The sequence below is a fragment of the Gobius niger genome, assembly GCF_951799975.1.
Source record: "Gobius niger genome assembly, chromosome: 3".
Taxonomy (NCBI): Eukaryota; Metazoa; Chordata; class Actinopteri; order Gobiiformes; family Gobiidae; genus Gobius; species Gobius niger.
The window spans coordinates 6,225,510-6,252,259 of NC_136854.1; the positions used below are offsets into that span (position 1 = coordinate 6,225,510).

Here is a 26,750-nt window from a genome sequence, read left to right on the forward strand (position 1 = left end):
TTAACAAGGTTGTATCAATGCACTGCTGTGCAAAAATCTGACCATATTTGTCCTGCTAAAGTGATAGTGAAAGTTTGAGTAGGGTTGTTCTGATAATGGATGGACCAACATCACGATGGAGAGCCACCGTCGTGATGCCACGCCCCCACAAGCCGCTGTCATATGAGCGGCTGCAATAAGCCCAATGCCCATCTCGCCTGCGCATGCGTGGGTCAATCAGGCTCCTAATTTCGGCTACCAAACAAACCACTTCGCCATTGAAATGTGTGAGCGGGTCCAGGCAGCGGAGCGAGAACACTGAAGTGTATTGAGCCATAACCGTGACCCATTAGGCTTACGGGCATTTGTTTAAAGACTATAAGTCTCAAGTGACCTGTCTTGCAAATATTTATGTTGTCAATATCTTGAAAGTGAGGGAAAAGTCAGGACGGCGGCTCCGTAGGCAGGAGCGGACCATAGTGGACCATAGTGGACCATAGTGGACCATAGCGGACCATAGCGGACCATAGCGGACCATAGCGGACCATAGCGGACCATAGCGGACCATAGCGGACAGCAGGACCTGGGATCAGCCTGACACAGACACCGCCAATTTTTGAATCATTTAACTTAGTCTTGAAATTGCAGGGAAAAGTTTCAAAACCGTGTTGATGTTAAAGGGGGGGTATTATGCAAAATCAACTTTTTCCAGCTTTACATCATGTTATTAAGTCATTCCCTCATTAAAACCATGCCTGAAGTGTTGCCCTGGCACATTCATGTATTTTCGAGTAATCTGTAAAAACTCTGGTGGCAGCCATTTTAGGGATAAAACGCCTGATTCCTTCTGGGAACGCCTCCACCGCCTGGAGACGCCCCGATCCTTTAGGCACCAGCCGAGTAACCAACCACTGCCCCTCAGCAGAACCCCCTCCCCGCAGTGTCTAGCCCTAAGATGTAAACAGAGTCATCAGCAGACTTTTACAAAGACACACATCAGTGTTTCTGTTACCTAAACACCCAGGATTAAAACCGGTGACAAGAACGCTTATTTCAGTGTCTGGTTCTGAGCTGGGAATGTCTTAGGGCCTTGATGATGCACAGAGCCTCCGGAGAAAGCTAATGCTAAGCTAAACCTCGAGTCATCACGTGAAAACGAGAAATATGCACAAATAAAGTCAATAAAACCACCACACACATAAAGAACCGTTTAACAATGATCACACACGGAGCCAGGCTTGTTGATTTGGAAGTTTATTGCTCACATTTCATCTACAATGAGTCATAGCCGAGTGGCTTTCTCCCGGAGCTAACAAGCTAGCTGCGACAAGCTAACGGGAAAATTCACTGAATATAAGCAGCATATTATGCACTAAAAACGCCACTAAAACAGGCAACTGCTTGAAGCAGCCTTTATGATGATCACACACGGAGCCTGGCTTGTTGATTTCGTAGTTTATTGCTCACATTTTATCTACAGTGAGTCGTAGCCGAGTGGTTTTCTCCCGGAGCTATGGCACTATTAGCCGCGACAAGCTAACAACCTTCACCTTCACAACATTCATTGAAAACAGGCAGCATATTATGCACAAATAACGTCAATAAAAATAACTCAACTACTCGAAGCAGCCTTTACGATGATCACACAATGAGCCTGGCTTTACACATTTGTGGTTTATTGCAAACTTTTCATCAACAATGAGCTGTAGTCGATTATAACAAGCAGTGGTTTCGCTCGGAATAATTTCCCTCCTTCATTTTGACGGAAAGGTTTGAAAAAAATCCGTCATGAGCTATTTTTATCCTTCATTAATTAATCTCTCATTATAAGCATTTAAAAAAAAGAAATAAATGTGTATATATATATATAGGCTGCATATTATGTGCATATATACAATGTTTACCAGTTCACATCACTGCACTACGCGCCGCCGCTACGCACACGTGGGAGAGAAAGGGAGAGAGAGGGGGAAATAGATGAGCTCGTCCTGAGACGTATGTGAGAAGAGCGCTCCAGATGGGAAGGATATTATTAGCCTTTAACCGCGTTTGCATCGTGGTTTTCTTCCCCATGTTGTTGTTAGCGCCCGGGTCAGGAAAGTTAGCTAGCTAGGCAGTGATACAACTTGTAAGAGCTCATCTAAGACAAGACGCGGTGTGAAACTTCTGAGAGAGAGAGAGAGAGACTCGCGCGCCATGAAAAACAGCAGAGCTGCGTCTTTTTTTTCCCGTTACGGCTTGATTTTCAATCCTTCAAAATGACTGACGGCCTTTGAAATTTTCCGTCAAAGTAAAAAATATTCCGTAAATGACGGAGAATTTTCGGTTAATGTAACCTCTGATAACAAGCTAATGGGTAACCTCGAAAAACCATTGTCCACCTGCACAGATAATGTCCGTCTTTTGAATCGTATGGGCTCCTGCAGATCCTGGTGTCGTCCATGGGGGTATAGTTAGAGATCCATAGGGCATGGCAGTTGCAAAGAGATAGCCTCCAAACAGCAGTTATTTTTCAGGCAAGAGCCCCTTCCAAGCGTCCGGTGTGGAAGGTTCGTCTCCAAATAATATCCTGTGTGGCCATTGTTCACAAAGTGATAAACAGTAGCTCCTTTCCAACAATAAAAATTAAAATGCACCGATCGTAGTTTCAATACTGTTGAGAAAACGAGCGGAGGGTTGTGATGCCACAGACAGCGTGTGGAGGGGGCGTGTCGGAAAGGGTCAGAGGTTCTTAAAGAGACAGGGGCCTATTTCAAGACGTTTAGGGCAGCCATTTTAAAAGAGCAATTTTATACACGGCAGTTATTTTAACTTACTGCATTTAGAGACCAACAGAAGGTTTTGTAATTATTGTAGTGTGCTATAGACTGGTGGTATGTGGGTGAAAAAAGCATAATACCCCCTCTTTAAATACAGTGGGTACATTTCCGTCTGTCAAACTCGTGATCAAATAGCCATGTTGTACCATCAGATCACTCGTAAAAAATACAAATAAAGTCAATTTAGAGGCATAGCCTATATGTGTACAATACATGGATCTCTCTGGTCACAATAATAATAATTAAAAAAAGATTTCGTATACTGTCCACCTCCTTGTTGACAAAAAAAAAAAAGAACTAGCCTACGTGTTTATTTCTCACTCCAGTTTAAATGTAATGAATATCAGTGACATGAGGCCACAGTTTCAGACCCTGCACTTTGTCCAACAGTCGTCTTCAAGGGTCACAAATGTTTTTCTCACATAATTATTCCAACTGTGTGAACAAGGACAGGTCGTCACTTATGAAGCATCTCCACATATGAACGGCCGTTCAGTTCTTTCAGTTTCTGTCTCCGTAGCAGCTCTGGTGTAAAAATAGACTTTATGCTAATATCGGAACAAGCTCCACGGCGACGACTAAAACACTTTATATCATCAACTTTCCAGCGGTTAAACGGTCCAAATCAGAGCTTTCTTTGTTGCTTTACGCTAACTATCAACACTGTTTGGTAGCCAAAAGAGATTCCATTACCCATAATGCAACGGGCGACCCGAGATGGGCATTCGGCTTATACGACATGTGTCAGTGCCACTGTGTGCGTTTACCTCCTGATGAACGAACAAAGCTCTTCGGTCCGGCCACCCCGCGCTCTCCCCGGCCACCTCACTCTCTCCCCGGCCACCTCGCGCTCTCCCCGGCCACCCCGCGCTCTCCCCGGCCACCCCGCGCTCTCCCCGGCCACCCCGCGCTCTCCCCGGCCACCCCACGCTCTCCCCGTCCACCCCACTCTCTCCCCGGCCACCTCACGCTCTCCCCGTCCACCCCACGCTCTCCCCGTCCACCCCACGCTCTCCCCGTCCACCCCACGCTCTCCCCGTCCACCCCACTCTCTCCCCGGCCACCCCACGCTCTCCCCGGCCACCTCACGCTCTCCCCGTCCACCCCACGCTCTCCCCGTCCACCCCACGCTCTCCCCGTCCACCCCACGCTCTCCCCGTCCACCCCACTCTCTCCCCGGCCACCCCACGCTCTCCCCGGCCACCTCACGCTCTCCCCGTCCACCCCACTCTCTCCCCGGCCACCTCACTCTCTCCCCGGCCACCCCACGCTCTCCCCGGCCACCTCACGCTCTCCCCGGCCACCTCACGCTCTCCCCGGCCACCCCACGCTCTCCCCGGCCACCCCACGCTCTCCCCGTCCACCCCACTCTCTCCCCGGCCACCCCACGCTCTCCCCGGCCACCCCACGCTCTCCCCGTCCACCCCACGCTTTCCCCGGCCACCCCACGCTTTCCCCGTCCACCCCACGCTTTCCCCGGCCACCCCACGCTCTCCCCGGCCACCCCACGCTCTCCCCGTCCACCTCACGTTCTCCCCGGCCACCTCACTCTCTCCTCGGCCACCTCACGCTCTCCCCGGCCACCTCACTCTCTCCCCGTCCACCCCACTCTCTCCCCGGCCACCCCACGCTCTCCCCGGCTGCCTAGTGCACGTCTCGGGTCTGACTTGCTGTGTCCGAGTCTAATTTCTCTGCTCCTGTACTCTAGTTTTGCCATAAGTTTTTGTCTGCTGCAGATTCATTTAGAGTTTGTGATTTGGTGCTTTTGCACTATGTAGATTTCCAGGAGTTACAATGTTGTTGAAGCTAGGGCTGCAACTAACAATTATTTTAGTAATCGATGAATCTACCGATTATTTTTTACGATTAATCACTTGGCTGTGAATGGTGTATAGTATTTTTTCCTTTTTTAATCACATAAAGCTAAATTGGCGCTGCTTGAGGACATGTTGATGGAGTGTGTGAAGTGAGTGTTTTTGGAGGCTCCTAGTGCCAGTTCTGATTTTTCAGTTAAATATATCATATAGGAGACAAACACAGTGATATTTGAGAAGTGAAATAAAGTTTATATGATTTATTGGAAGTATGCAAGAATTTAAATAAATAAATACATTTAGGCACCCTTGTCATTTTATTGATTTCAATACCTTTAGCACTAATTATTAGAACTCAAAATTGGTTTGGTAACCTCAGTGACCCTTGACCTCCATACAAGGGTGAATCCAATCATGAGAAAGGGTATTTAAGGAGGCCAATTGTAAGTGCTTCTCCTCTTTGCATCTTCTCTGAAGAGCGGCAACTCTCAGATGACCTGAAAACAATGATTGTTCAACATCATGGTTTACGGAAGGATACAGAAAGCCGTCTCAGAGATTTAAGCTCTCAGTTTACACTGTGAGGAACATTGTGAGGAATTGGAAGACCAGAGGCACAGTTCTAGTTAAGGCCCAAAGAGGCAGACCAATCAGATAAGCAGAGGCGCAGGATAGTGAGAACATCACATTCAACCTACAGACCAGCTCCACAGACCTATAACATCATCCTGCTGCAGATGATGCCACTGTGCATCGTTCAACTATTCAGCGCACTTTACACAAGGAGATGCTGTATGGACAAGTATTGCAGAAAATGTCTTTTCTCTGCACACGCCATAAACGGTGTGGCTTGAGGTTTGCTGAAGCACATTTGGACAAGCCAGTTTAATTTTGGAATAAGGTGCTGTGGACTGATGAAACTAAAATAGAGTTATTTGGGCAAAACAAGGGGCGTTCTGCATGGCGGAAAAAGAACACAGCATTCCAAGAAAAACACTTGCTACCTACAGTCAAATGTGGTGGCGGCTCCATCATGCTGTGGGGCTGTGTGGCCAGTGCAGGGACTGGGAATCTTGTTAGAGTGAGGGTCGCATGGATTCCACTCAATATCAGCAGATTCTGGAGAACAATGTCCAGGAATCAGTGACAAAGTTGAAGTTGGTCCGGTGGACGATATCATCGTCCATCGTGATGGATGAGCAACATCACGATGGAGAGCCACCATCGTGATGCCGCGCCCCCTCCTGTCAGAAGCACACACTGGTCTTCTGTGGGCCTTGTAAACCTACAAATTTTGCAGGGATTGCACAGTAAATTAAATCACAAATATAACTAATATACACGCTAGTTTCAGTAGCCTGCCAGAAGCCAGAAGCCATGATATGTTAGCCGTAATATTAAAGTAAAGACTCAGCGCTGCTCTATTTCTGACGCGCGGGGCTCTCTCTCTCTGCAGCTCAGAGTTTGACGCCGCGTGGTCTAGCTTTGCTTTGCTTCCTACGGAAACTAAACACGATGAATCTCACATTGGAGCTAGCTGTGTGCAGAAGAACAAGTACAATGTTCTGGAACGGCCATCTCAGTCCAAGACCTGAATATTATTGACCCTTTGTGGTGTGATTTAAAGCGGGCTGTCCACGCTCGGAAACCATCAAACCTGACTGAACTGGAGATGTTTTGTAAAGAAGAATAGTCCAAAATACCTTCTGCCAGAATCCAGACTCTAATTGGAAGCTTTAGAAAGTGTTTAGAGGCTGTTATTTCTGCAAAAGGAGGATGCACAAAATATTGATTTTTCTTTTGTGGTGCCTAAATTTATGCACATGCCTAATTTAGTTTGAATAATTCTTGCACACTTTCCATAAACCAAATAAACTTTATTTCACTTCTCAAATATCACTGTGTCTGTCTCCTATAGGATATATGTAACTGAAATGTCTTTCAGTTAACCAATGGCAACCTATGATTTATAAGGAAAATCATGAACGTTTACAGAAATCATGAACATTTACAGGGGTCCCCAAACTTTTGCATACCACTGTAAAACATCAGCTGTTTGACACAATCCTGTAGTGTGTTCACTCTTACGATTCTCAGTCATTAAGTGTGAAACCCAAGACGTTCTATAAACGTTCTCTAATAAAGTTTATCACAATATTTTGCAGTAAAACCTAAGACATTCACAACAGCGTGGAATAAGTAAGCGAACCCCAGTATTAAATATCTGCTGATCCTTCTTTTGCAGAAATAACTGCTTTTCTGTAGTTGCAGATCAGATGCTCACAACGATCAGGATGAATCTTGAACCATTCCTCTTTACAAAACTGCTGCAGTTCAGCGAGATTCAGGGGTGTACTTACTTATTCCACGCTCTCCTGTGAATGTTTACATGTGATGGCTAATATGAATATGATCAAATGTAAATGTTTGGGTAGTATTAGTTTAAGCACACACTGTTTAATCATTCCTGTGATTTTGATGAAAATCAGACCACATTTAGTGACCAATTTAGGCAAAAATGTGAGAACTTCCAAATGGTGTTCTTACTTTTTCTTCTTCTGTATATATATATTGTTAAGCAAGAAAAGGTTGAGTGCATCAGTGGGTCCAGAGTTGTTAAGATTTATCAGGTGCTCTACGAGGACAAAACCTGTGAAAGCATGGCTTGAGAGGAAAAAATGCGAAGTCTGAGAGACTCTGATAGTGACAATAAAAGTCCTTTATCGAGCGAGGGACGCCAACGCGTTTCGACCTGACAAGGTCTTCATCGGGGCAAGTGATATTGTTGTTTACCCTGCCTCTCGAAAGTAATAAACCTTGAACTTTTGCACCTTTTGTCATGTTTACAACCCTAAACATGAAGATTTTATGTTGATTTTTTTTACTGAAACTTCACACACAAGTAACAGACAACTGTGAAGTGAAAGCATAATGATACATGATTCTGTTATTTTTCAAAGTGAAAAGGGGAGCGTGCATAAGTATTCATACAGCATAAATGAATACTTTGTGCAACCCCCTTTTGCTACAATAACAGCAGCAAGTCTTGGAGTCTGACTCTACAAGATTTGCACATGTAGAGAGTGACATTTTAGCCCATTCCTCTTTATAAAACAACTCCAGTTCAGTCAGGTTTGATGGTTTCCGAGCGTGGACAGCCCGCTTTAAATCACACCACAAAGGGTCAATAATATTCAGGTCTTGGACTGAGATGGCCAGCAGACAGCAGTTTTCAGATCTTTCCACAGATTTTCAACAGGATTTAGGTTAGGACTTTGACTGGGCCATTCTAACACATTAATATGTTTCCATTCAAACCATTCCATTGTAGATTTATCTTTGTGTTTAGGGTCATTGTCCTGCTGAAGGTGAATCTCCGCCCCAGCCTCAGTTCTCTTGTGACTCCAGCAGGTTTTCCTCCAAAATGTCCCTGTATTTGGCTCCATCCATCTTCACAACTATTCTTACAATCTCCCCAGTCCCCGCTGAGGAAAAGCAGCCCCACAGCATGATGCCCCCCCCCCCCCCCCCCCATATGCACAGCAGCTTCAAAATTCTTAAATCCATTAAACTTGAGTTTTTGGAGAGTTTCTGCTTGGATTCCTTTGCAGGAGGAGGGGGTCCACATCATGAGCTTCTCTCCTTTTATGCCCATAGCAGCCAGTGATGCAGATTCTTTACAGCAGGACATGGTGCGTTGTCATGCATGAAGATGATCTTGTTCGGGAAAGCACGACTCTTCTTTTTGTACCATAGAAGACAGTCCTTATTGTGCCTTTATCTGAACAAACCCGTGTGTGCTCTGAATGAGCCACAAATCTCTTATCAGTAGATCAGAGATCCTTTTTGTTGCCCATATTGCTTGAAAATGATGATCTTTTTCCCTTAACTGGGCTTAACCTGAAAACTAGTCATCACAGGCATCTGAGATTGATGTCAGTGATTCAAAGAGCCCTGAGATACAATACCATCCATGAGTTTCATTGAAATCCTTTTTTTTTTTTACCTTTTTGACACTGAAATACAATTTGCATAATAATTTGGAACGCAGTGTATTGTTTACGTCTTCGCACCTGCATGGTTGGAGCATGAGCTAGGGCTATAGCTCTGTTTTTTAAGTGGTGGTCACAAAAAAAAAAGTGGCATGATTCGAGTGGAGAACCTTTGGTTATGGTAGGGCTGAGCGATTTTGAAAAAAAACAAACACATATAATATATTGATCGATCTCGATTTTTTATTCGATTTTTTTGTTTTAAAGAGCAAGCAGTAAACAGATGCTGCAGCCAAACTGCAGCCTACAGCTCTCCTCACTCACACCGCCCGGACACTGACCTCTCCTCACTCACACCGCCCGGACACTGGCCTCTCCTCACTCACACAGCCCGGACACTGACCTCTCCTCACTCACACCGCCCGGACACTGGCCTCTCCTCACTCACACCGCCCGGACACTGGCCTCTCCTCACTCACACCGCCCGGACACTGACCTCTCCTCACTCACACCGCCCGGACACTGACCTCTACTCACTCACACTGCCCGGACACTGGCCTCTCATCACTCACACTGCCCAGACACTGGCCTCTCCTCACTCACACCGACCGGACACTGGCCTCTCCTCACTCACACCACCCGGACACTGGCCTCTCCTCACTCACACCGCCCGGACACTGACCTCTCCTCACTCACACCGCCTGGACACTGGCCTCTCCTCATTCACACCGCCCGGACACTGACCTCTCCACACTCACACCGCCCGGACACTGGCCTCTCCACACTCACACTGCCCGGACACTGACCTCTCCTCACTCACACCGCCCGGACACTGACCTCTCCTCACTCACACCGCCCGGACACTGACCTCTCCACACTCACACCGCCCGGACACTGGCCTCTCCTCACTCACACCGCCTGGACACTGGCCTCTCCTCACTCACACCGCCCGGACACTGGCCTCTCCTCACTCACACCGCCCGGACACTGACCTCTCCTCACTCACACCGCCCGGACACTGGCCTCTCCTCCCTCACACAGCCCGGACACTGACCTCTCCTCACTCACACCGCCCGGACACTGGCCTCTCCTCACTCACACCGCCTGGACACTGGCCTCTCCTCACTCACACCGCCCGGACACTGGCCTCTCCTCACTCACACCGCCTGGACACTGGCCTCTCCTCACTCACACCGCCTGGACACTGGCCTCTCCTCACTCACACCGCCTGGACACTGGCCTCTCCTCACTCACACATACAGCCGACACTCAAAGATTTTTTTTATGTTCTAAACATGTGTTGTATGCTCCAATGCAATCTCGTTGCTGTTCTTTTTTCAATGACAATAAACCGTTGATTGATTGATTGATTGATTGATTGATTGATTGATTGATTGAAAGGTTTTTAGTGATGGAATATACAGAAAGATGCCTATGCGTGTGATCAGAGAAGCAGAGTTCACTCTTCAGTAAAAATCCTCGAGCCTGTGTTGTCTGTGCACAAGCTGCAGCAGCGTCTGCCCCTCCCTCTGTATGCCTGGCTTTCTGTAAAACACTCATAACCGCCTCATGTTTAGGAATGACACTTTGCATTGCTTTTCATGGTCAAATGGAGGGCGTGCCGTGATTTCCGTAGCTTTCTGCTCCAAGTGGAATCGGCAAAAGTCAACGGTCAGGTGTGTGTACCAGCACATACGCAGGGTTTTATCATTTTTTATCATTGTTTTATAAATGAGACCCCAGGCCTCTCTTCTCTGTTTGCAGTAGTACTCTGTAGTGGGCGGTCCCACAGAGGAAACATAATAAACACCCCACTTCAAAACATAATGAAGGCATGTGCCTGCAATAATGTGTAATGTGTCTTTGGGCCGTGATGGAATTCATGAAATTATTTAAAAAGTGCCAAGCCACAAACTATGGAAAGAATCTAAAAGATCGCTATGAAGTGAACCTAACGAGGCTAATTCGCGCTATCAGCGGATAATGCTGTCGTTCGGTTGTCTGAAAATCACCATCACATCCTGTTTGATGTCTGTTTCAGAGACCTCAGTCTGTTCACGTCCCGTTAGCAGGGTTCACTTTATGTCCATGTATTCCATTTGTGGCTTCAGTACATTGGTGGTGACGCATGTGTGTTTCCTGGTTTCAGAGAGTTGACTGGCTGAAGCGCGTGGTCTCCCGATGGGGTGACCCCTGAGCCCCCTACAGCCCTGTCTGCTCCAGGCCTAAGACAGCGGAGCGATGGGGGACGCCTCAGAGGGAGGCGTGCCCACCCTTTCCGCCTCAGTCCCAGAGTCGACCAACCCGTCCCGACCGCAGCGCCAGACCAACCAGCTACAGGTACTGCCTACTGTCTGAGTTTTTCTCTTGTGTGATTGGATATATATGTAGAGCATTAGACTTATTTAATATTCTCTTCAGCTACTGATAAAAGCTAGTGATGCACTGCTAAAGTAGTCACATGAAAAGCAGCCTGTAGTGTGCTACTTATAAAAGCATTCTCTAGAATCTAGATACATACATGCCATTTTTTCTATCACGTGAACACAGCACAGACGGCATTAGCATTTAGCCTCTCCTCTCCACTATAGCTCCAAACGAGGTCAAGATAAAAGCTACCAAGCTCTTCCACGTTTTGCCTAAGTCTGTGCCTAAGTCTGTGCTGTGTTTACGTGATAGAAGGCACGCGTGAAGACCAGGCAGGTACTAAAGAACTGGTCTAAGCTAAGGTAAGAACATAGCTCAGTAGGTAAAAATGGTGGCCTATTCCTTTAATGAACACGCATGGGACTATTGAAAATATGACACTGCCTGTGTTTTGCATCTTGTGACTTGTCAGCCTCGCAGCTTTACTGTAAACTCACCAAGTCTTGTTTTCTCTTCCAGTACCTGCTTAAAGTTGTGCTGAAGACGTTATGGAATCACCACTTTGCATGGCCCTTCCAAGCTCCCGTAGATGCCGTCAAACTCGGCCTCCCAGTAAGTCGCCAGTCATGTCTGTTAGGATTCAATATTGTTACCAAATGTCTTATATTCAGTAGGAGGGAAAAGACGTGCACAACTGCAAGAGTGAAAACACTGCATGATCCAAAATAGTCGCACGGTGGATATGTTGTGTGGACCCTTTTTTTCTTCCACTACCTGTAAAACGATGTAGAGATTCAAATAAGGCAAGACACAAAAAAGGTTGTTAAACTTCCAACAGCCTCAAATGGCCTACATTCTGCTTAGCATACTTTTTAGATCTGTTTACCATTATCAAAAACATACCTGACGATAGTGCAAAATGATTAATCGCATTTGCAATTTTATCGCAATATTACACAACGCGATTTCGATATTGCAGAGGCACGCGCCCATAGAAATGAATGTATCGAAGATGCATGCTTTTCTTAACTTGTCAGTCTAGTTAAGTAGATCTTGGCTGTACAGTGAAAATATCATCAAAGGAAATATTGCTTTTTTCTCCGTTAGCATTGCGTTAGCCGCAGTGCTAATCACGCCATTCCCTCGCCAGTGATGTACCTGAACGTGAACTGGGCAAACGTGAACTGAACGCTCTGGATTACTGCCTGATGAACGAAACCATGAATTCTGGTGTCTGTGAACGGCATTCCCGTTCTATTTACGTTTGTTCAATATGGTGCCAGATTTCTTATATCTGTGATATAAGATCATAAATCCGATTATTTTAGTAATAATTGAAATCACGATTATTCAAACGATTATTTGTTGCCTTAAAAAAATCTTTATTTTGTTTATTCATTTTTATTATTATTTTAATAAACAACTATGGACTACATTTTCTTTGGACAATAAAAACTAACCGGTCACCAGTGGGTCCGCACGGTGCCCGCGAGCAGCCACAGTGTGAGGTTACGACGCCAGTTTCCCTTGAGTAACATGTGTCGCTCCAAACTCCTCTCTGCTCCGCGGTGCGCACTCATTTGCATAAAGACACAATGTGGAGTTTTTTAACTACTAATGAGCTCCTAAAACAATTTTATTCACATCATGCAAATGCAATTGAATATTTGTAGCTTCCTTTTCCACTAAGAATTTACTAGTTAAACTTAAAAAAATAATAATAAAATGAAATATGATTAGCAAAGAGATCAAAATCCACTCCTAAAACAGTGACAGGCTGACATGAAATAGCATAACACTAAGTGAGGAGGCCATAATATTTTTGACTCATGGCTGAAGTCAACTTTCTCCAGCTGTCCCAAGGTTGGCAAAAATGCATCTCAAAATACATCAGATTGTTGCTTTAAGATATAGAATTTAAAAATATTTCCCTGAGAGGGGAAATATACTTCTCACCTTTTTCTCCCCGACCCATTTTCATGCCTGGAACTATGAACAAACTATTAACTATAAACAATTGTGAACTATGAACGAACTAGTTCATTTTGAAATTTGTGAACTGAACTTTGGTCTAGTTCATGTAGAAAATTAACTTTCCCAACACTGTGGACCGAGGGAGGAGCGAGAGTGGAGCGAGGGAGGAGCGAGAGTGGAGCGAGGGAGGAGCGAGAGTGGAGCGATGGAGGAGCGAGGGAGGAGCGAGAGTGGAGCGATGGAGGAGCGAGGGAGGAGCGAGAGTGGAGCGAGAGTGGATCGAGGGAGGAGCGAGAGTGGAGCGAGGGAGGAGCGAGAGTGGAGCGAGGGAGGAGCGAGAGTGGAGCGAGAGTGGATCGAGGGAGGAGCGAGAGTGGAGCGAGGGAGGAGCGAGAGTGGAGCGAGAGTGGAGCGAGGGAGGAGCGAGAGTGGAGCGAGGGAGGAGCGAGAGTGGAGCGAGGGAGGAGCGAGAGTGGATTGAGGGAGGAGCGAGAGTGGACCGAGGGAGGAGCGGGGGGAGTGGAGCGAGGGAGGAGCGAGAGTGGAGCGAGGGAGGAGCGAGAGTGGAGCGAGGGAGGAGCGAGAGTGGACTGAGGGAGGAGTGAGGGAGGAGCGAGAGTGGACTGAGGGAGGAGCGAGGGAGGAGCGAGAGTGGAGCGAGGGAGGAGCGAGGGAGGAGCGAGAGTGGAGCGAGGGAGGAGCGAGGGAGGAGCGAGAGTGGAGCGAGGGAGGAGCGAGGGAGGAGCGAGAGTGGAGCGAGGGAGGAGCGAGGGAGGAGCGAGAGTGGAGCAAGAGTGGAGCGAGGGAGGAGTGAGAGTGGAGCGAGGGAGGAGCGAGAGTGGAGCGAGGGAGGAGCGAGAGTGGAGCGAGGGAGGAGCGAGAGTGGACCGAGGGAGGAGCGAGGGAGGAGCGAGAGTGGAGCGAGAGTGGAGCGAGGGAGGAGCGAGAGTGGAGCGAGGGAGGAGCGAGAGTGGAGCGAGAGTGGAGCGAGAGTGGAGCGAGAGTGGAGCGATGGAGGAGCGAGAGTGGAGCGAGGGAGGAGCGAGAGTGGAGCGAGAGTGGAGCGAGAGTGGAGTGAGAGTGGAGCGAGGGAGGAGCGAGAGTGGACCGAGGGAGGAGTGAGAGTGGAGTGAGAGTGGAGTGAGAGTGAAGCGAGAGTGGAGTGATGGAGGAGCGAGAGTGGAGCGAGGGAGGAGTGAGAGTGGAGCGAGGGAGGAGCGAGAGTGGAGCGAGAGTGGAGTGAGAGTGAAGCGAGAGTGGAGTGAGAGTGGAGTGATGGAGGAGCGAGAGTGGAGCGAGGGAGGAGCGAGGGAGGAGCGAGAGTGGAGCGAGGGAGGAGCGAGGGAGGAGCGAGAGTGGAGCAAGAGTGGAGCGAGGGAGGAGCGAGAGTGGAGCGAGGGAGGAGCGAGAGTGGAGCGAGGGAGGAGCGAGAGTGGATTGAGGGAGGAGCGAGAGTGGACCGAGGGAGGAGCGAGGGAGGAGCGAGAGTGGAGCGAGGGAGGAGCGAGAGTGGAGCGAGGGAGGAGCGAGAGTGGACTGAGGGAGGAGTGAGGGAGGAGCGAGAGTGGACTGAGGGAGGAGCGAGGGAGGAGCGAGAGTGGAGCGAGGGAGGAGCGAGGGAGGAGCGAGAGTGGAGCGAGGGAGGAGCGAGGGAGGAGCGAGAGTGGAGCGAGGGAGGAGCGAGGGAGGAGCGAGAGTGGAGCGAGGGAGGAGCGAGGGAGGAGCGAGAGTGGAGCAAGAGTGGAGCGAGGGAGGAGCGAGAGTGGAGCGAGGGAGGAGCGAGAGTGGAGCGAGGGAGGAGCGAGAGTGGACCGAGGGAGGAGCGAGGGAGGAGCGAGAGTGGAGCGAGAGTGGAGCGAGGGAGGAGCGAGAGTGGAGCGAGGGAGGAGCGAGAGTGGAGCGAGAGTGGAGCGAGAGTGGAGCGAGAGTGGAGCGATGGAGGAGCGAGAGTGGAGCGAGGGAGGAGCGAGAGTGGAGCGAGAGTGGAGCGAGAGTGGAGTGAGAGTGGAGCGAGGGAGGAGCGAGAGTGGACCGAGGGAGGAGTGAGAGTGGAGTGAGAGTGGAGTGAGAGTGAAGCGAGAGTGGAGTGAGAGTGGAGTGATGGAGGAGCGAGAGTGGAGCGAGGGAGGAGTGAGAGTGGAGCGAGGGAGGAGCGAGAGTGGAGCGAGAGTGGAGTGAGAGTGAAGCGAGAGTGGAGTGAGAGTGGAGTGATGGAGGAGCGAGAGTGGAGCGAGGGAGGAGCGAGGGAGGAGCGAGAGTGGAGCGAGGGAGGAGCGAGGGAGGAGCGAGAGTGGAGCGAGAGTGGAGCGAGGGAGGAGCGAGAGTGGAGCGAGGGAGGAGCGAGGGAGGAGCGAGAGTGGACCGAGGGAGGAGCGAGGGAGGAGCGAGAGTGGAGCGAGAGTGGAGCGAGGGAGGAGCGAGAGTGGAGCGAGAGTGGAGCGAGGGAGGAGCGAGAGTGGAGCGAGAGTGGAGCGAGAGTGGAGTGATGGAGGAGCGAGAGTGGAGCGAGGGAGGAGTGAGAGTGGAGCGAGGGAGGAGCGAGAGTGGAGTGAGAGTGAAGCGAGAGTGGAGTGAGAGTGGAGTGATGGAGGAGCGAGAGTGGAGCGAGGGAGGAGTGAGAGTGGAGCGAGGGAGGAGCGAGAGTGGAGTGAGAGTGGAGCGAGGGAGGAGCGAGAGTGGACCGAGGGAGGAGTGAGAGTGGAGTGAGAGTGGAGTGAGAGTGAAGCGAGAGTGGAGTGAGAGTGGAGCGAGGGAGGAGTGAGAGTGGAGCGAGGGAGGAGCGAGGGAGGAGCGAGAGTGGAGTGAGAGTGGAGCGAGGGAGGAGCGAGAGTGGAGTGAGAGTGGAGCGAGAGTGGAGTGAGAGTGGAGTGATGGAGGAGCGAGAGTGGAGCGAGGGAGGAGTGAGAGTGGAGCGAGGGAGGAGCGAGAGTGGAGCGAGAGTGGAGTGAGAGTGAAGCGAGAGTGGAGTGAGAGTGGAGTGATGGAGGAGCGAGAGTGGAGCGAGGGAGGAGTGAGAGTGGAGCGAGAGTGGAGTGAGAGTGAAGCGAGAGTGGAGTGAGAGTGGAGTGATGGAGGAGCGAGAGTGGAGCGAGGGAGGAGTGAGAGTGGAGTGAGGGAGGAGCGAGAGTGGAGTGAGAGTGGAGTGAGAGTGGAGTGAGGGAGGAGCGAGAGTGGAGTGAGAGTGGAGTGAGAGTGGAGTGAGGGAGGAGCGAGAGTGGAGTGAGAGTGGAGCGAGGGAGGAGCGAGAGTGGAGGAGGAGACAGGAGCAGAAAAGAGTTTAGCAATTGATTTCCTCGTGGTCAGAAGTAGCTTGTTGTAGAGAGTTAGCGTAAAGCTAACAGTTCTGACCTGCCCTCAGCCCCAGTAGATTCAGCTCCTGTATTTTATTTGTATTTACTTTATTATTATAGGCTTAGTTTTGCCTGGCCTGCCAGACACTCCTCCTTCCTGTTCAAAAGAAGAACCGTCTGGACAGCTCCTCGCAGCCTGTATTTCACGATTTTACCCACATCGGTCCAATCACGCACTGAGAGGTGGGACTTCATTCCCCCATGAGGCGGAAGCCGTCACCACACTCTACCAATAGAGATGGCGTTCGCGGCGAGTGATACAATGTTTTCTTCTGCTCTTACGTCTGTTTTAACGTTCCTCGTAAATAAGGACGTTTTTGGAAAGGCTTCCAGCCGCTTGTTGCTGCGACGTATCTAGCGTTGCTCTGATTGGTTGTTGTCGTCTGTCAATCACGCCCACCAGGAAATCGTTGAGATCATGCTGCTCCCAGACTATATGTCTTTGAAATATCTATGTAAAAGCGTGAAGTTTAGCAGGCCAGGCCAGGCTTAATTAGGTATTTTTTATCTGTGATTAATCTGATGTTAATTGGCAGTAAAACACAATGTGAATATCCCAGAGGCACCTGCCTGTAGGCCTCAACTGTGAAGTCGCTTCCGGTGCAGGCTTCACTGTCAGGACGGGAAGTGAGGACTTTTTTTAGGCGGGGGCGGGGACACTTTTTTTTTGTAGGATGGGAAAGGCCAGCCGCCAGACCAAGCAGTCGATAGTCCCATGCTTTTCCCGTCCAATATAGATTTTTGCATATGAATATATATGAAGGGGGTTGGCATAGTCCATAGCCGATATATAGGCTGATATTTTAAGTAGTTCTCAAATAGCCTATAGTCGTTTATTATTAAAGCAAAAGTTTCAATCATAGAAATATATAGAAGCATATCTAATAGAGTTTGACCAATGGGTGTTTCTAAGGCCGATATGCAACAATATTTTTTGGCCAGTTTAAAAAAAAAAAGTGTTGTCTATATTTACGGACATGGGGCTGATTTATTCGGCCGATATTTCGGTTAGGCCCGAGTTAGTGCCTTAAGTACGTCCTTTAGTTTGTTTTATATATGAAGTAGCCATGTGCTCCTTCTGTGGTACAATAGAAGTGGGACTAAAAGCCTGTGTCTCTCACAGTGAGACTTATAATACTGCATCTGCTGCCCTGCTGTTCACATTTATGTCCCAGTGTCTGGTCTCTCTCCCATGTTTGTGCATGTGCAACGCCACTCAAGGTGAGGAAGTGAGGAACCTTGGGGCACCAAAAATCAGCCTTCATTGTGGCGGTGTTTTTTATTCCATTCACTGTATAACTATAACATAAGGCCTTTTTGTCATTGTCCACACAGGACTATTTTAAGATCATCAAGTGCCCTATGGACATGGGCACCATCAAGAGGAGGCTGGAGAGCCACCACTACTGGAACGCACAGGAATGTCTCCACGACTTCAACACCATGTTCACCAACTGCTACATCTACAACAAGGTGACACTGACTGCTTCAGCTACAGACAGGCCGGGAGGGACATTGGGGTTTTGTTTAAAGGAATAGGCCACCGTTTTTACATACTAAAATATGTTCTTACCTCACTTTAGTCGAGTTATTATATCCCCGTCTGGTCTTTGTCCGTGCGCTCTGTCACGCAAACGGAGCACATACGCAGCCTCTCCCACATGTCACATAGCTCCGAAAAAGCTCACGATAGAAGCTACCAAGCTCTTCCACGTGTTCCCTATTTAAATAAAGTTACGTGAAGTGTTTTCATGCAAAGTATATTTACACAGAAATGTAACATGTCGATTTTATAAGCAAATAAAGAGGGGGACTATATTGTGAGGCGTAATGATACGAGGAGCAAAACGTCCGCGCAGTAACTCCTAAAGGTTATTGACGGAAGTGAGCGGGGGAAGTCTTTAGGAGTTACTGCGCGGACGCTGTGCTCCTCGTATCATTACGCCTCACAATATAGTCCCCCTTTTTATTTGCTTATAAAATCGACACGTTACATTTCTGTGTAAATATACTTCGCATGAAAACACTTCACGTAACTTTATTTAAATAGGGAACACGTGGAAGAGCTTGGTAGCTTCTATCGTTAGCTTTTTCGGAGCTATATGACATATGGGAGAGGCTGCGTATGTGCTCCGTTTGCCTGGCAGAGCGCACGGACAAAGACCAGACGGGGATATATTAACACGTCTAAAGTGAGGTAAGAGCATATCTTAGTATGTAAAAACGGTGGCCTATTCCTTTAAGCTTTGATGAAGTTCCCAGTCCTTTCAGTGACATTTTGAGCATATTATAACTTGAATTCCTAGCCATTTGGAAACACACATGTCTGAGCCAGGAGAACTGGACAATCAGACGATAATCACAAAAGCAGACACGGACTACTGTGTGTTTGTAATGTGTACGGCACTTTGCAGTCAAGATGAGGGTGCTTAGCACTCTGCTCCTCTCTGTTTCAGCCTGGGGACGACATCGTCCTGATGGCAGAGGCGCTGGAGAAGCTCTTTCTGCAGCTCATCACACAGATGCCTCAGGAGGAGATTGAGATCACCGTGGTGACGAAAGGACGCCGAGGGCCGAGGAGGGAGGCCGGTTAGTCCAGTCTATCTTTACTCAGAAAATATAGGCTATCAGCCCACATTTTATTGATATTAACTTTTGTGAATATGTCCTGAACAAAAAAGTGTTAGAGACTTGATGATTTTACATCAGAAAGAGGAGGGTCAGAGCTTTAAAATCAGCCATCAATCACACAATTAATGGAACATTTTGTATATGAAAAAATGTAATTTTTTTCATATTCAAAATGTGCCTGCTGCCTTCTTGTTCTGTGTTTACATCAGGGGTCTTGAGCTCATTTGGAGCAGGGGCCAAAAATGCAAACCCAGTGTTGGTCAGGGGCCGCATCAGACTAAGCTTTATTATTATTATGTCAATTATGATTGAGCAACTTTTTATTGTTTGTTATACTAAACCATAGCATAGACTGTGCGTTACCTATCTGCACATTTTTAAGCTTCCAGAGGTTCCAGAGAACAACCATTTGCTGTGCTTCTAAATTTGAAATTACAGACTCAGTCAATTAGTGTTTTTAATTAGTCTAATTTTGTTCAGGTAAATTGGTTCAGGGCATCAATGAATGAAAGGCCCAACCAATGAGCATGAGCAAAAATGTTTTTGCATAGCATCACCTACAAACTTATTTTATACTGCGTTCATTTGCAATTACCCTGTCAAATAAATAAATACATAGATTAATGTGTGCGTGCGCTGTACAGTGTCTTGTTTTGAAAGGCGCTTTTAAATAAAATTATTGTTAATATTATTATTAAACGGTAAGAAGGATAGGTTCACTTTGCAATGTCCTGAAGGTAAAAGTGGTAAAAGTGCTTTTTGGCAAGCTGCTGTAACTTTTCCAGCACACTTTAGCTGAACAACAGCGACACTGGTGCTACCGTGCGGTGCCTCATGGGAAATGTAGTTCTAATGTGTTTAATGCAATTTACCGGCGGTCTGCATATAGTAAATATAATAAGAAATCATCCCGCGGGCAACATTTGGCCCCCGGGCCACGTGTCTAAGACGCCTGGTTTACACAGAGCATCGTGGGGAAATGTATTGAGTGTTTTTTTTGTGTCATAAATGTAGCATACAGTATGTACAGTATATTTGTGTCAGCATCTTTTGCAAATGTATGGAGCTAAATGAATGCTACAATAATGAGAAGAAATGCAGGGGCCACACAATGTCAGGCTCATTGACCGCCTGATTTATCTGTCCTCTCACAGAGCTATGGCAGTAATTAGTGATGCGTGTCCCGCATTTGGAGCAGGTTCTAACCCGACCCAGCCCGCTCCGCAACGTTGTTCTATTTTTAGAACAAAAGATAAAACAACGCGGGGTCCGCGGTGGAACCCGCACCCCGCGCATCACTAGCAGTAATCATGTTATGTAAAGAGTTTGATAACGTTAATCGCTGCATTAATCACTAAATAAGTGTTTACCAATAATTATTATTTATTTTACAATAAATTATTTTACAACTGTGACAGTTAAGATAAAATAAATGTGAGATAAAAAAAATACATTGAATGATACTATACATTAGCAGCCTCACTTCCACTTTGAAACCCTCCTGGTCCGGGAATCCAAACCTTCAGACCTGAAGGCTGTGAGGCCAGAGTGAGCGTGCCCTTTATGGAGTCGGAAAGACCCCTGAGATCGAGAGTCCTTTACACAGTTACTCCTGACAGAAGAGGGGAGCCTAATGTATATGTTGTAGTAGTGGTATATCCAACAGTAGAGACAACTTTAAAAGCACATGACTGTTTTTTTTTTTACCTTTAGGACACTGAAATGCAATTTGCATAATAATTTGGAACGCAGTGCATGTCACTTCCTGTCAGTGACACTGAAATAAAATGATAATTCTTACTTCTAACAAATGTTTTCCATCTAAATAAGTTCAAACCTGTCATGTGCACTTTAACGTGACCTACGTCTTCTCTTCTAGCGGCAATCCATTCTGCAACAGGACAGGACCCTTCCCGCCTCTCAGTGACCCCCCACACTTTAGGGTACCCTCCCGCTGTGGCACAAGCAGGCCCCCCGCTGGCTCAGGGGCCCATGCCCCCCACCTCACAGGCCCCGCCCCAAGGACCTCTGTTCGCCCCTGGAATGACCACCCTCCCTCCAGCTCCGCTGAGCGCCAACACAGCCCTCCAGCCCGCCCCGGTGCTGCACAGCCCCACCGCCTTCATCAAGGTACTGTCTCTTCTTCCGGGACCATCATGTGCTCGTAGTGGTTTCAAAAAGGAAAACACAAGCACAAGGCGAGAGCTTTACTTAAAGGAATAGGCCACCGTTTTTACATACTGAGATTTGTTCTTACCTTAGCTTTGACGAGTTCTTTAGGACCTGTCTGGTCTTCACCCGTGCCTTCAGTCACGTAAACACAGCGCAGACGGCGTTAGCATTTAGCCTCTCCCTCTCTCCTCTATAGCTCCAAAACAGGTCAAGATAGAAGCTACCAAGCTCTTCCACGTTTTCCCTATTTAAATATGGTTACGTGAAGTGTTCCACTACAAAGTATAATTACACAAAATTAAACAATGTGGATTTTCTAAGCGGATAAAAGGGGGAACTATATTGTAAGGCGTAATAATACCAGGAGTAATTCGAAATCCGCGCAGTAATCTTCACTTTACTGCGCAGTAATCTTCACTTTACTGTGCGGATGCCAAATTACTATCTTGACCTGTTTTGGAGCTATAGTGGAGCGGGGGAGAGGCTAAATGCTAACGCCGTCTGCGCTGTGTTTACGTGATTGAAGGCACGGGGGAAGACCAGACAGGTCCTAAAGAACTCGTCAAAGCTAAAGTAAGAACATATCTCAGTATGTAAAAACGGTGGCCTATTCCTTTAAGGCTTTCAACATTTGGCCAGGATACTAAATCTGCACTCTCTCCAGAACAGTGAGTATATGCCTCTAAATCAGGCTTTGATATTCAATAGAAACAGTTACCCGATGATATGACCCAAGCAGAGAGTTGGGTCACTATTCTGGAGATTGACACACTAACATTTATCTATGACAGGATGCTGTCTACCCAGTATATACTGTATACCCCAGTAAACCGTAGTAGTGTTGGTCATGACTGAACTTGATGAGCTCTTAGATCTACAGGAGACAGAACAGATGGAGCAGACCAGTCAGTACCTCTTACAGGGGAGCAGCAGGAGCACAACAGTGACCTAACCCACCCCGCTCTCCACTAGACATGCTTTTCCTTATTTGAAAGCTAAGAACTTTAATGACCGGCGGCTGTGTTGTGTTTGTGTGCAGCAGAGGAAGAGTCAGAAGAGGAAGGCGGACACCACCACGCCCACAGCCAGCGATCAGAACAGCGAGTCGTCCCCGCTCTCCGAGCCACGGCCCCAACGGATCACCAGCCGACTGCCCAAGCGGCCCAGACAGGACGCCCAGCCGGACTCTCAGCACCAGCCGGACCGTCACGAGCAGCAGCCCTCTTGCGCTCGCCTGCTCAGAGAGCTCCAGTCCAAGAAACACGTGGCCTACGCCTGGCCCTTCTACAAGCCCGTAGATGCGCAAGCCCTGGGGCTGCACGACTACCACGACATCATCAAGCACCCTATGGACCTCAGCACCATCAAGGTTTGCACCCGCTTTACAACACGGCAAACCAAATCACACATTTTCAGCCACCTTCCTCCATTAACGTCTTAGTTTTCATCTTAGAGTGTAAAAAAGACAAAACTTACCCCGTATGATGCTTATTTTATGATATCTTGTCGTTAGCGAGGCGGATTTCCCTCGCACATTCATTCACAAATATTGCCATATTTTATATCCATTTGTCCTGAAGGGTCCCTGAAATGATGCTAAATCCAAATATGGTCATTTCCTTCCTGAGAGAACCCCATATGAAAGACCAGAGAAATGAGCATGCACAAACATTACAAAACCTCGCTGAAAATATCGGCAATTTGGTCAATTTTTCAGGTGTCTGTGATTTTTTTTTATATGAAAGCATAAAATGACAGAAAACTGAATTTTTTCCCTCATATTCATTTGTTTCAAAAGTTTCAATTTGATATCACTGATTAGTTCCCCCCCCCCCCCCTTGTTTTAATCTAAAACCTATTAAACATTCAGCCTGTTTTTTGTTCAGCTTTATGCTTTCGCCCCTTACGTAAAGAAAGAATAAAACAAATGGTGTTTTTAAGATTATATATAGGCAATAGAATAATATTATTAAATGCTAAAGGTAAATTGTTGAGAATGTTTTCAAAATATATTCTATTCTATGATATTCCCTCTGATCTGTTGCCTCCGTGATTACAAAAGAGTGAATCAAACCTAGCTGCTGATTTTTTAAAGTCACATACAGTAGCAAACACAGCTGCACGTGGTTCTTTTGGGACTCTTCCTTTGGCAGCATTATGCAATCATCTTCACATTGGATTATTGAACCTGTGTTCTGGGGTAGATTTAACACTGGGCTGGATGTATCGGCTGTTGCCTACAACCATTCACCAAAACGACAGCAATGACTGCTCTTATGTGAAAAACAAGGTTCAAACTGAACTCAGCCAGAACGAATTTTGAAGTTACTATGCTTTAGTTTGATGTAAATCTCTGTCAGACAGAAGACCACAGTGATTTTTTGATACAATGTATTGTGGCTTGTATAGTGCGTGTCATTTGGGGATAAATGCTGCCCGAATAACGAATGTTTGTCTCCTGCAGAAAAAGCTGGACAACAGCCAGTACAAAGACGCACAGGAGTTTGCCGCAGATGTCCGGCTCATGTTCTCCAACTGTTATAAGTACAACCCTCCGGACCATGACATCGTGGGAATGGCTCGCAAACTGCAGGTGAGCGCATTACCAGGAATGATGTGTCGCTTGGTTTCTCTTAGGCCTGCCACGACACAGAAAATATTGCGATAAAAGATAATGTTGAGTTTAATGCAAATATTGTAGTCAATACATAGAAAACTTTACGATTTTAGTCGAAATGAACTTTTGGCATTCAATATTAACACCTTTTACCAAACAAAGTGCAAACTGGAAGGGTCAAAATATTCTCGGACACTGTTTCCATCTGTGCTTCTCAACCTTTTTACATAACTTACACTCTCTTGAACTAGGCCTCTCACAGCTTTTTTTTGAAATAGCCAATATACAGTATCTTAAAAAAATATCCCAATAACAATAATATTGATATTTCATCTACATAATTCTGGTTAATTATTTCCTGACAAAAACTTAAACCTGATTAGAATAAAATGTATATTAAGATAATACTGTATTACAGCAGAGGCAGAGAAGCCATATGTTTGTTTTTTTTCCTTTTCTTTTGAACTATAACCACCTGTACACACTGTCGGAGTGAAGCTGTAGCATTTCTCTGGCCTTTGGGTGGCACAGTGACATAGAGTAATGTTCTCAGGACTAACGCGCTTGTATTTGGAGAGAGGCTAAAGCGGACGGGGCCTCTCGCTAACTCTGATTAGCTTTGATGCACTGACTGGGCAGTGGTTTCGCTTCGTTCTCATGTTGGTCAAACCTGCACATTCATGTTGTTATTCTCTCCATTATGTGTTTGTTTGGCTGGATTTCCAAGTGTTTTCACACGAGTTCCTCTTACTCCGTGATAAAGTTCACAGAAAGTGTCGGAATCAGAAAAACTCCATAGCACTTTGTTTACACCCGCCTCTCTCCAAAAGCAGCACAGATCTATAAATGATCTGGATGCATGCGGGACATGGCTGATGTGCTCAGTGCTGTCTTTATGCACAGGGGGACGGGTGGGATGGATACTACACTAACTCATTCTTCTGTATTTATTTTAATTTATTTATCGAGACTAAAAATGTTCTCGTCCTTCATTTTACTTATCAACCAATAAGTTGATATAGTAATTATCGCGGCAGGCCTTGTTTCACTCCTAGCTTTACCTGGTTTCATGTACTCTCTTTCTTCCCCAGGATGTGTTTGAAATGCGCTTCGCAAAGATGCCCGATGAATCGGAGAAGAGCGCTCCGGCCCCTTCCCTCTCCTCAGCCCTCTCCTTGGCCCCCTCCTCGGCCCCCTCGTCCCGCCTGGTCCCTGCTCTGGCCGCCTCAGAGGACAGCTCCGCCTCCTCTGAGTGCGAGTCTGCAGGCGGAGACTCGGAGCGGCAGCAGCGACTGGTCGAGCTCCAGGAGCAGGTACACTAACAGCAACACAACACTGTGTGGCTGAATCAGTTCAGACACGTCGAGTCGGAGAAGCATTACACGTTCTTTACACACTTATTACCAATGTGTTTGAAGCTTGATAAGGAGATATGTATTAAAATATTACCATCTTTAGTGCTGCATGATTAACCTTCATTTCATTAACCGAAATTTAGGTTTGAGCTACTGCAGTAACCGCGTCTGTTCTGCCTTGCGCCTCCGCCGCTTGAGTAAAAGACATTTTCGCCAATGAGAATGATCGAGCCTTTGGCTGCTGAATCAGAAGAGGCTCCATAAGAATCAAGTTCGTCTGCGCTGCTGTCGCTGAAAACAAACTCCACTTGTGGACTATTCTCACAGCTAGGAACACACAGCGAGTGTTTTGTAACACTCGCTGTGTCAGATGGTCACAAAAAGCCAATCGCCTCCACTCATCATCGTACGTGCGGATCATTTTACTGTGTTAAGCTGCGTCTATTTCTAACATCTTCATAGATGTTAGACGTAAGTATGAGGCAGATTTCCATAAAACAAGCAGAGAACGCTTTTATGAAGCTGAATATGGAGCAAAATGAAGCTGAAACATTAACTGTTTAATAGCAGTATTAGAAGTTTATCTGTAGCTCGATGCTCAATTGCATGAAAAATAAAACATCTATAATATAAAACGCAATCGCGAGTAGGGCGGGGCTAAGCTCCATAAGGGCGCCGCCATGTTTCTTTCCCAGAAATCCGCGGGCCCCCACGTGACGGTCCCTCCACTCGCGGGCATTGGCCAGGGGTCCATATGGACCGCGGTGCTGCTGTCCGAGGACTACCCGGCGTCACAACAACACGAGTGCACGAGATCTGACTGCCGTGCGTGTGCGCGCATCCAAACAGGCGATCTGTGTCAGCGTCACTCACCGCTAACCTTCAGGCTGTAGACGCCCCGCTCCGGTACAGTTACATCCTCCAAACACATGACATCTGCGTGTCTTTGTTTAAGTCTCTCCTGCAGTGACCGAGGCTGTGGTTCATTATAGATCCAGTGCTGCGTAATGTCAGAGGCGCAGACAAATGCATAAGATCCAATCCTGGCCGTATTCCGTCTCCAAAGCTTTGTCTCCGATAAAAAGTACACGCAGAAAGTTGCCAAACAACTGCTCAAACACGAGCTTCAAATCAAACGCGCTGCTCCGAGTGCTTCAGCCTCCGTGTGAGGAAAGCGAAAATGAAACTACCGCTTAACGAGCGCATGGCCTGCACTGCCCTGCTTTTTTTTTCCTTTTTTTTTTCCTTTGCTGCTGTACCCTTTGTTTTCTATTTTGCTTTCACGTATTGTGAACCCAGAGGTAGCCTACATTTTATTATAAAGCAGCTTTGAAAGCATTGCCAAGTGTATTCTACGGTTATAAATACTGTCTAATAACGATCATTAGGATATTTCATTTCAAAACCTACTTATTATTTTTTAGATTGCACACTACCGTGATGCACCAAACCACAAGTCCTGCACTGTGAACCGAACCATTAACCGAACCCCTAATATTTATCCATAGGCCTACATATTCCACTGTCTCTTGAATTCTATTCCCTGAGTTTATCGAACATATTGTCGTTGTAGTATATAAGAAAGGAGTACGGGTGCATCAAACACTCCAATTGCAGTTTGTTTGAAATTGTTATTAGCATTCATTATTTTAAACATTTGTAGTGGCCATAGTTTTTGGA

The 26,750-nt window shown here is 47.1% G+C and overlaps 1 protein-coding gene and 1 long non-coding RNA gene across 5 annotated transcripts in view; one reads left to right on the plus strand and one right to left on the minus strand.

Annotated features, from left to right (window-relative positions):
• Positions 1-26,750, minus strand: part of LOC306961413 — a 148,724-nt gene that overhangs the window by 72,178 nt on the left and 49,796 nt on the right. The gene's annotated exons all lie outside the window — the stretch shown is intronic.
• LOC306961346 (bromodomain-containing protein 4-like) overlaps positions 1-26,750 on the plus strand; it is a 461,990-nt gene that overhangs the window by 941 nt on the left and 434,299 nt on the right. For 3 of the 4 annotated variants that reach the window (XR_013792757.1, XM_079554045.1, XM_079554047.1), the window contains exons 2-9: positions 10,754-10,944; positions 11,491-11,583; positions 17,631-17,768; positions 18,752-18,884; positions 20,806-21,056; positions 22,138-22,467; positions 23,563-23,691; positions 24,807-25,028. Coding sequence is in view for 3 of the 4 variants with exons in the window: in XM_079554045.1 (XP_079410171.1) it covers positions 10,846-10,944; positions 11,491-11,583; positions 17,631-17,768; positions 18,752-18,884; positions 20,806-21,056; positions 22,138-22,467; positions 23,563-23,691; positions 24,807-25,028 (1,395 nt within the window). In the remaining variant the exon portion in view is untranslated. The remainder of the gene's footprint in view (positions 1-10,753; positions 10,945-11,490; positions 11,584-17,630; positions 17,769-18,751; positions 18,885-20,805; positions 21,057-22,137; positions 22,468-23,562; positions 23,692-24,806; positions 25,029-26,750) is intronic. The other variant, XM_079554046.1, reaches the window with a different exon arrangement.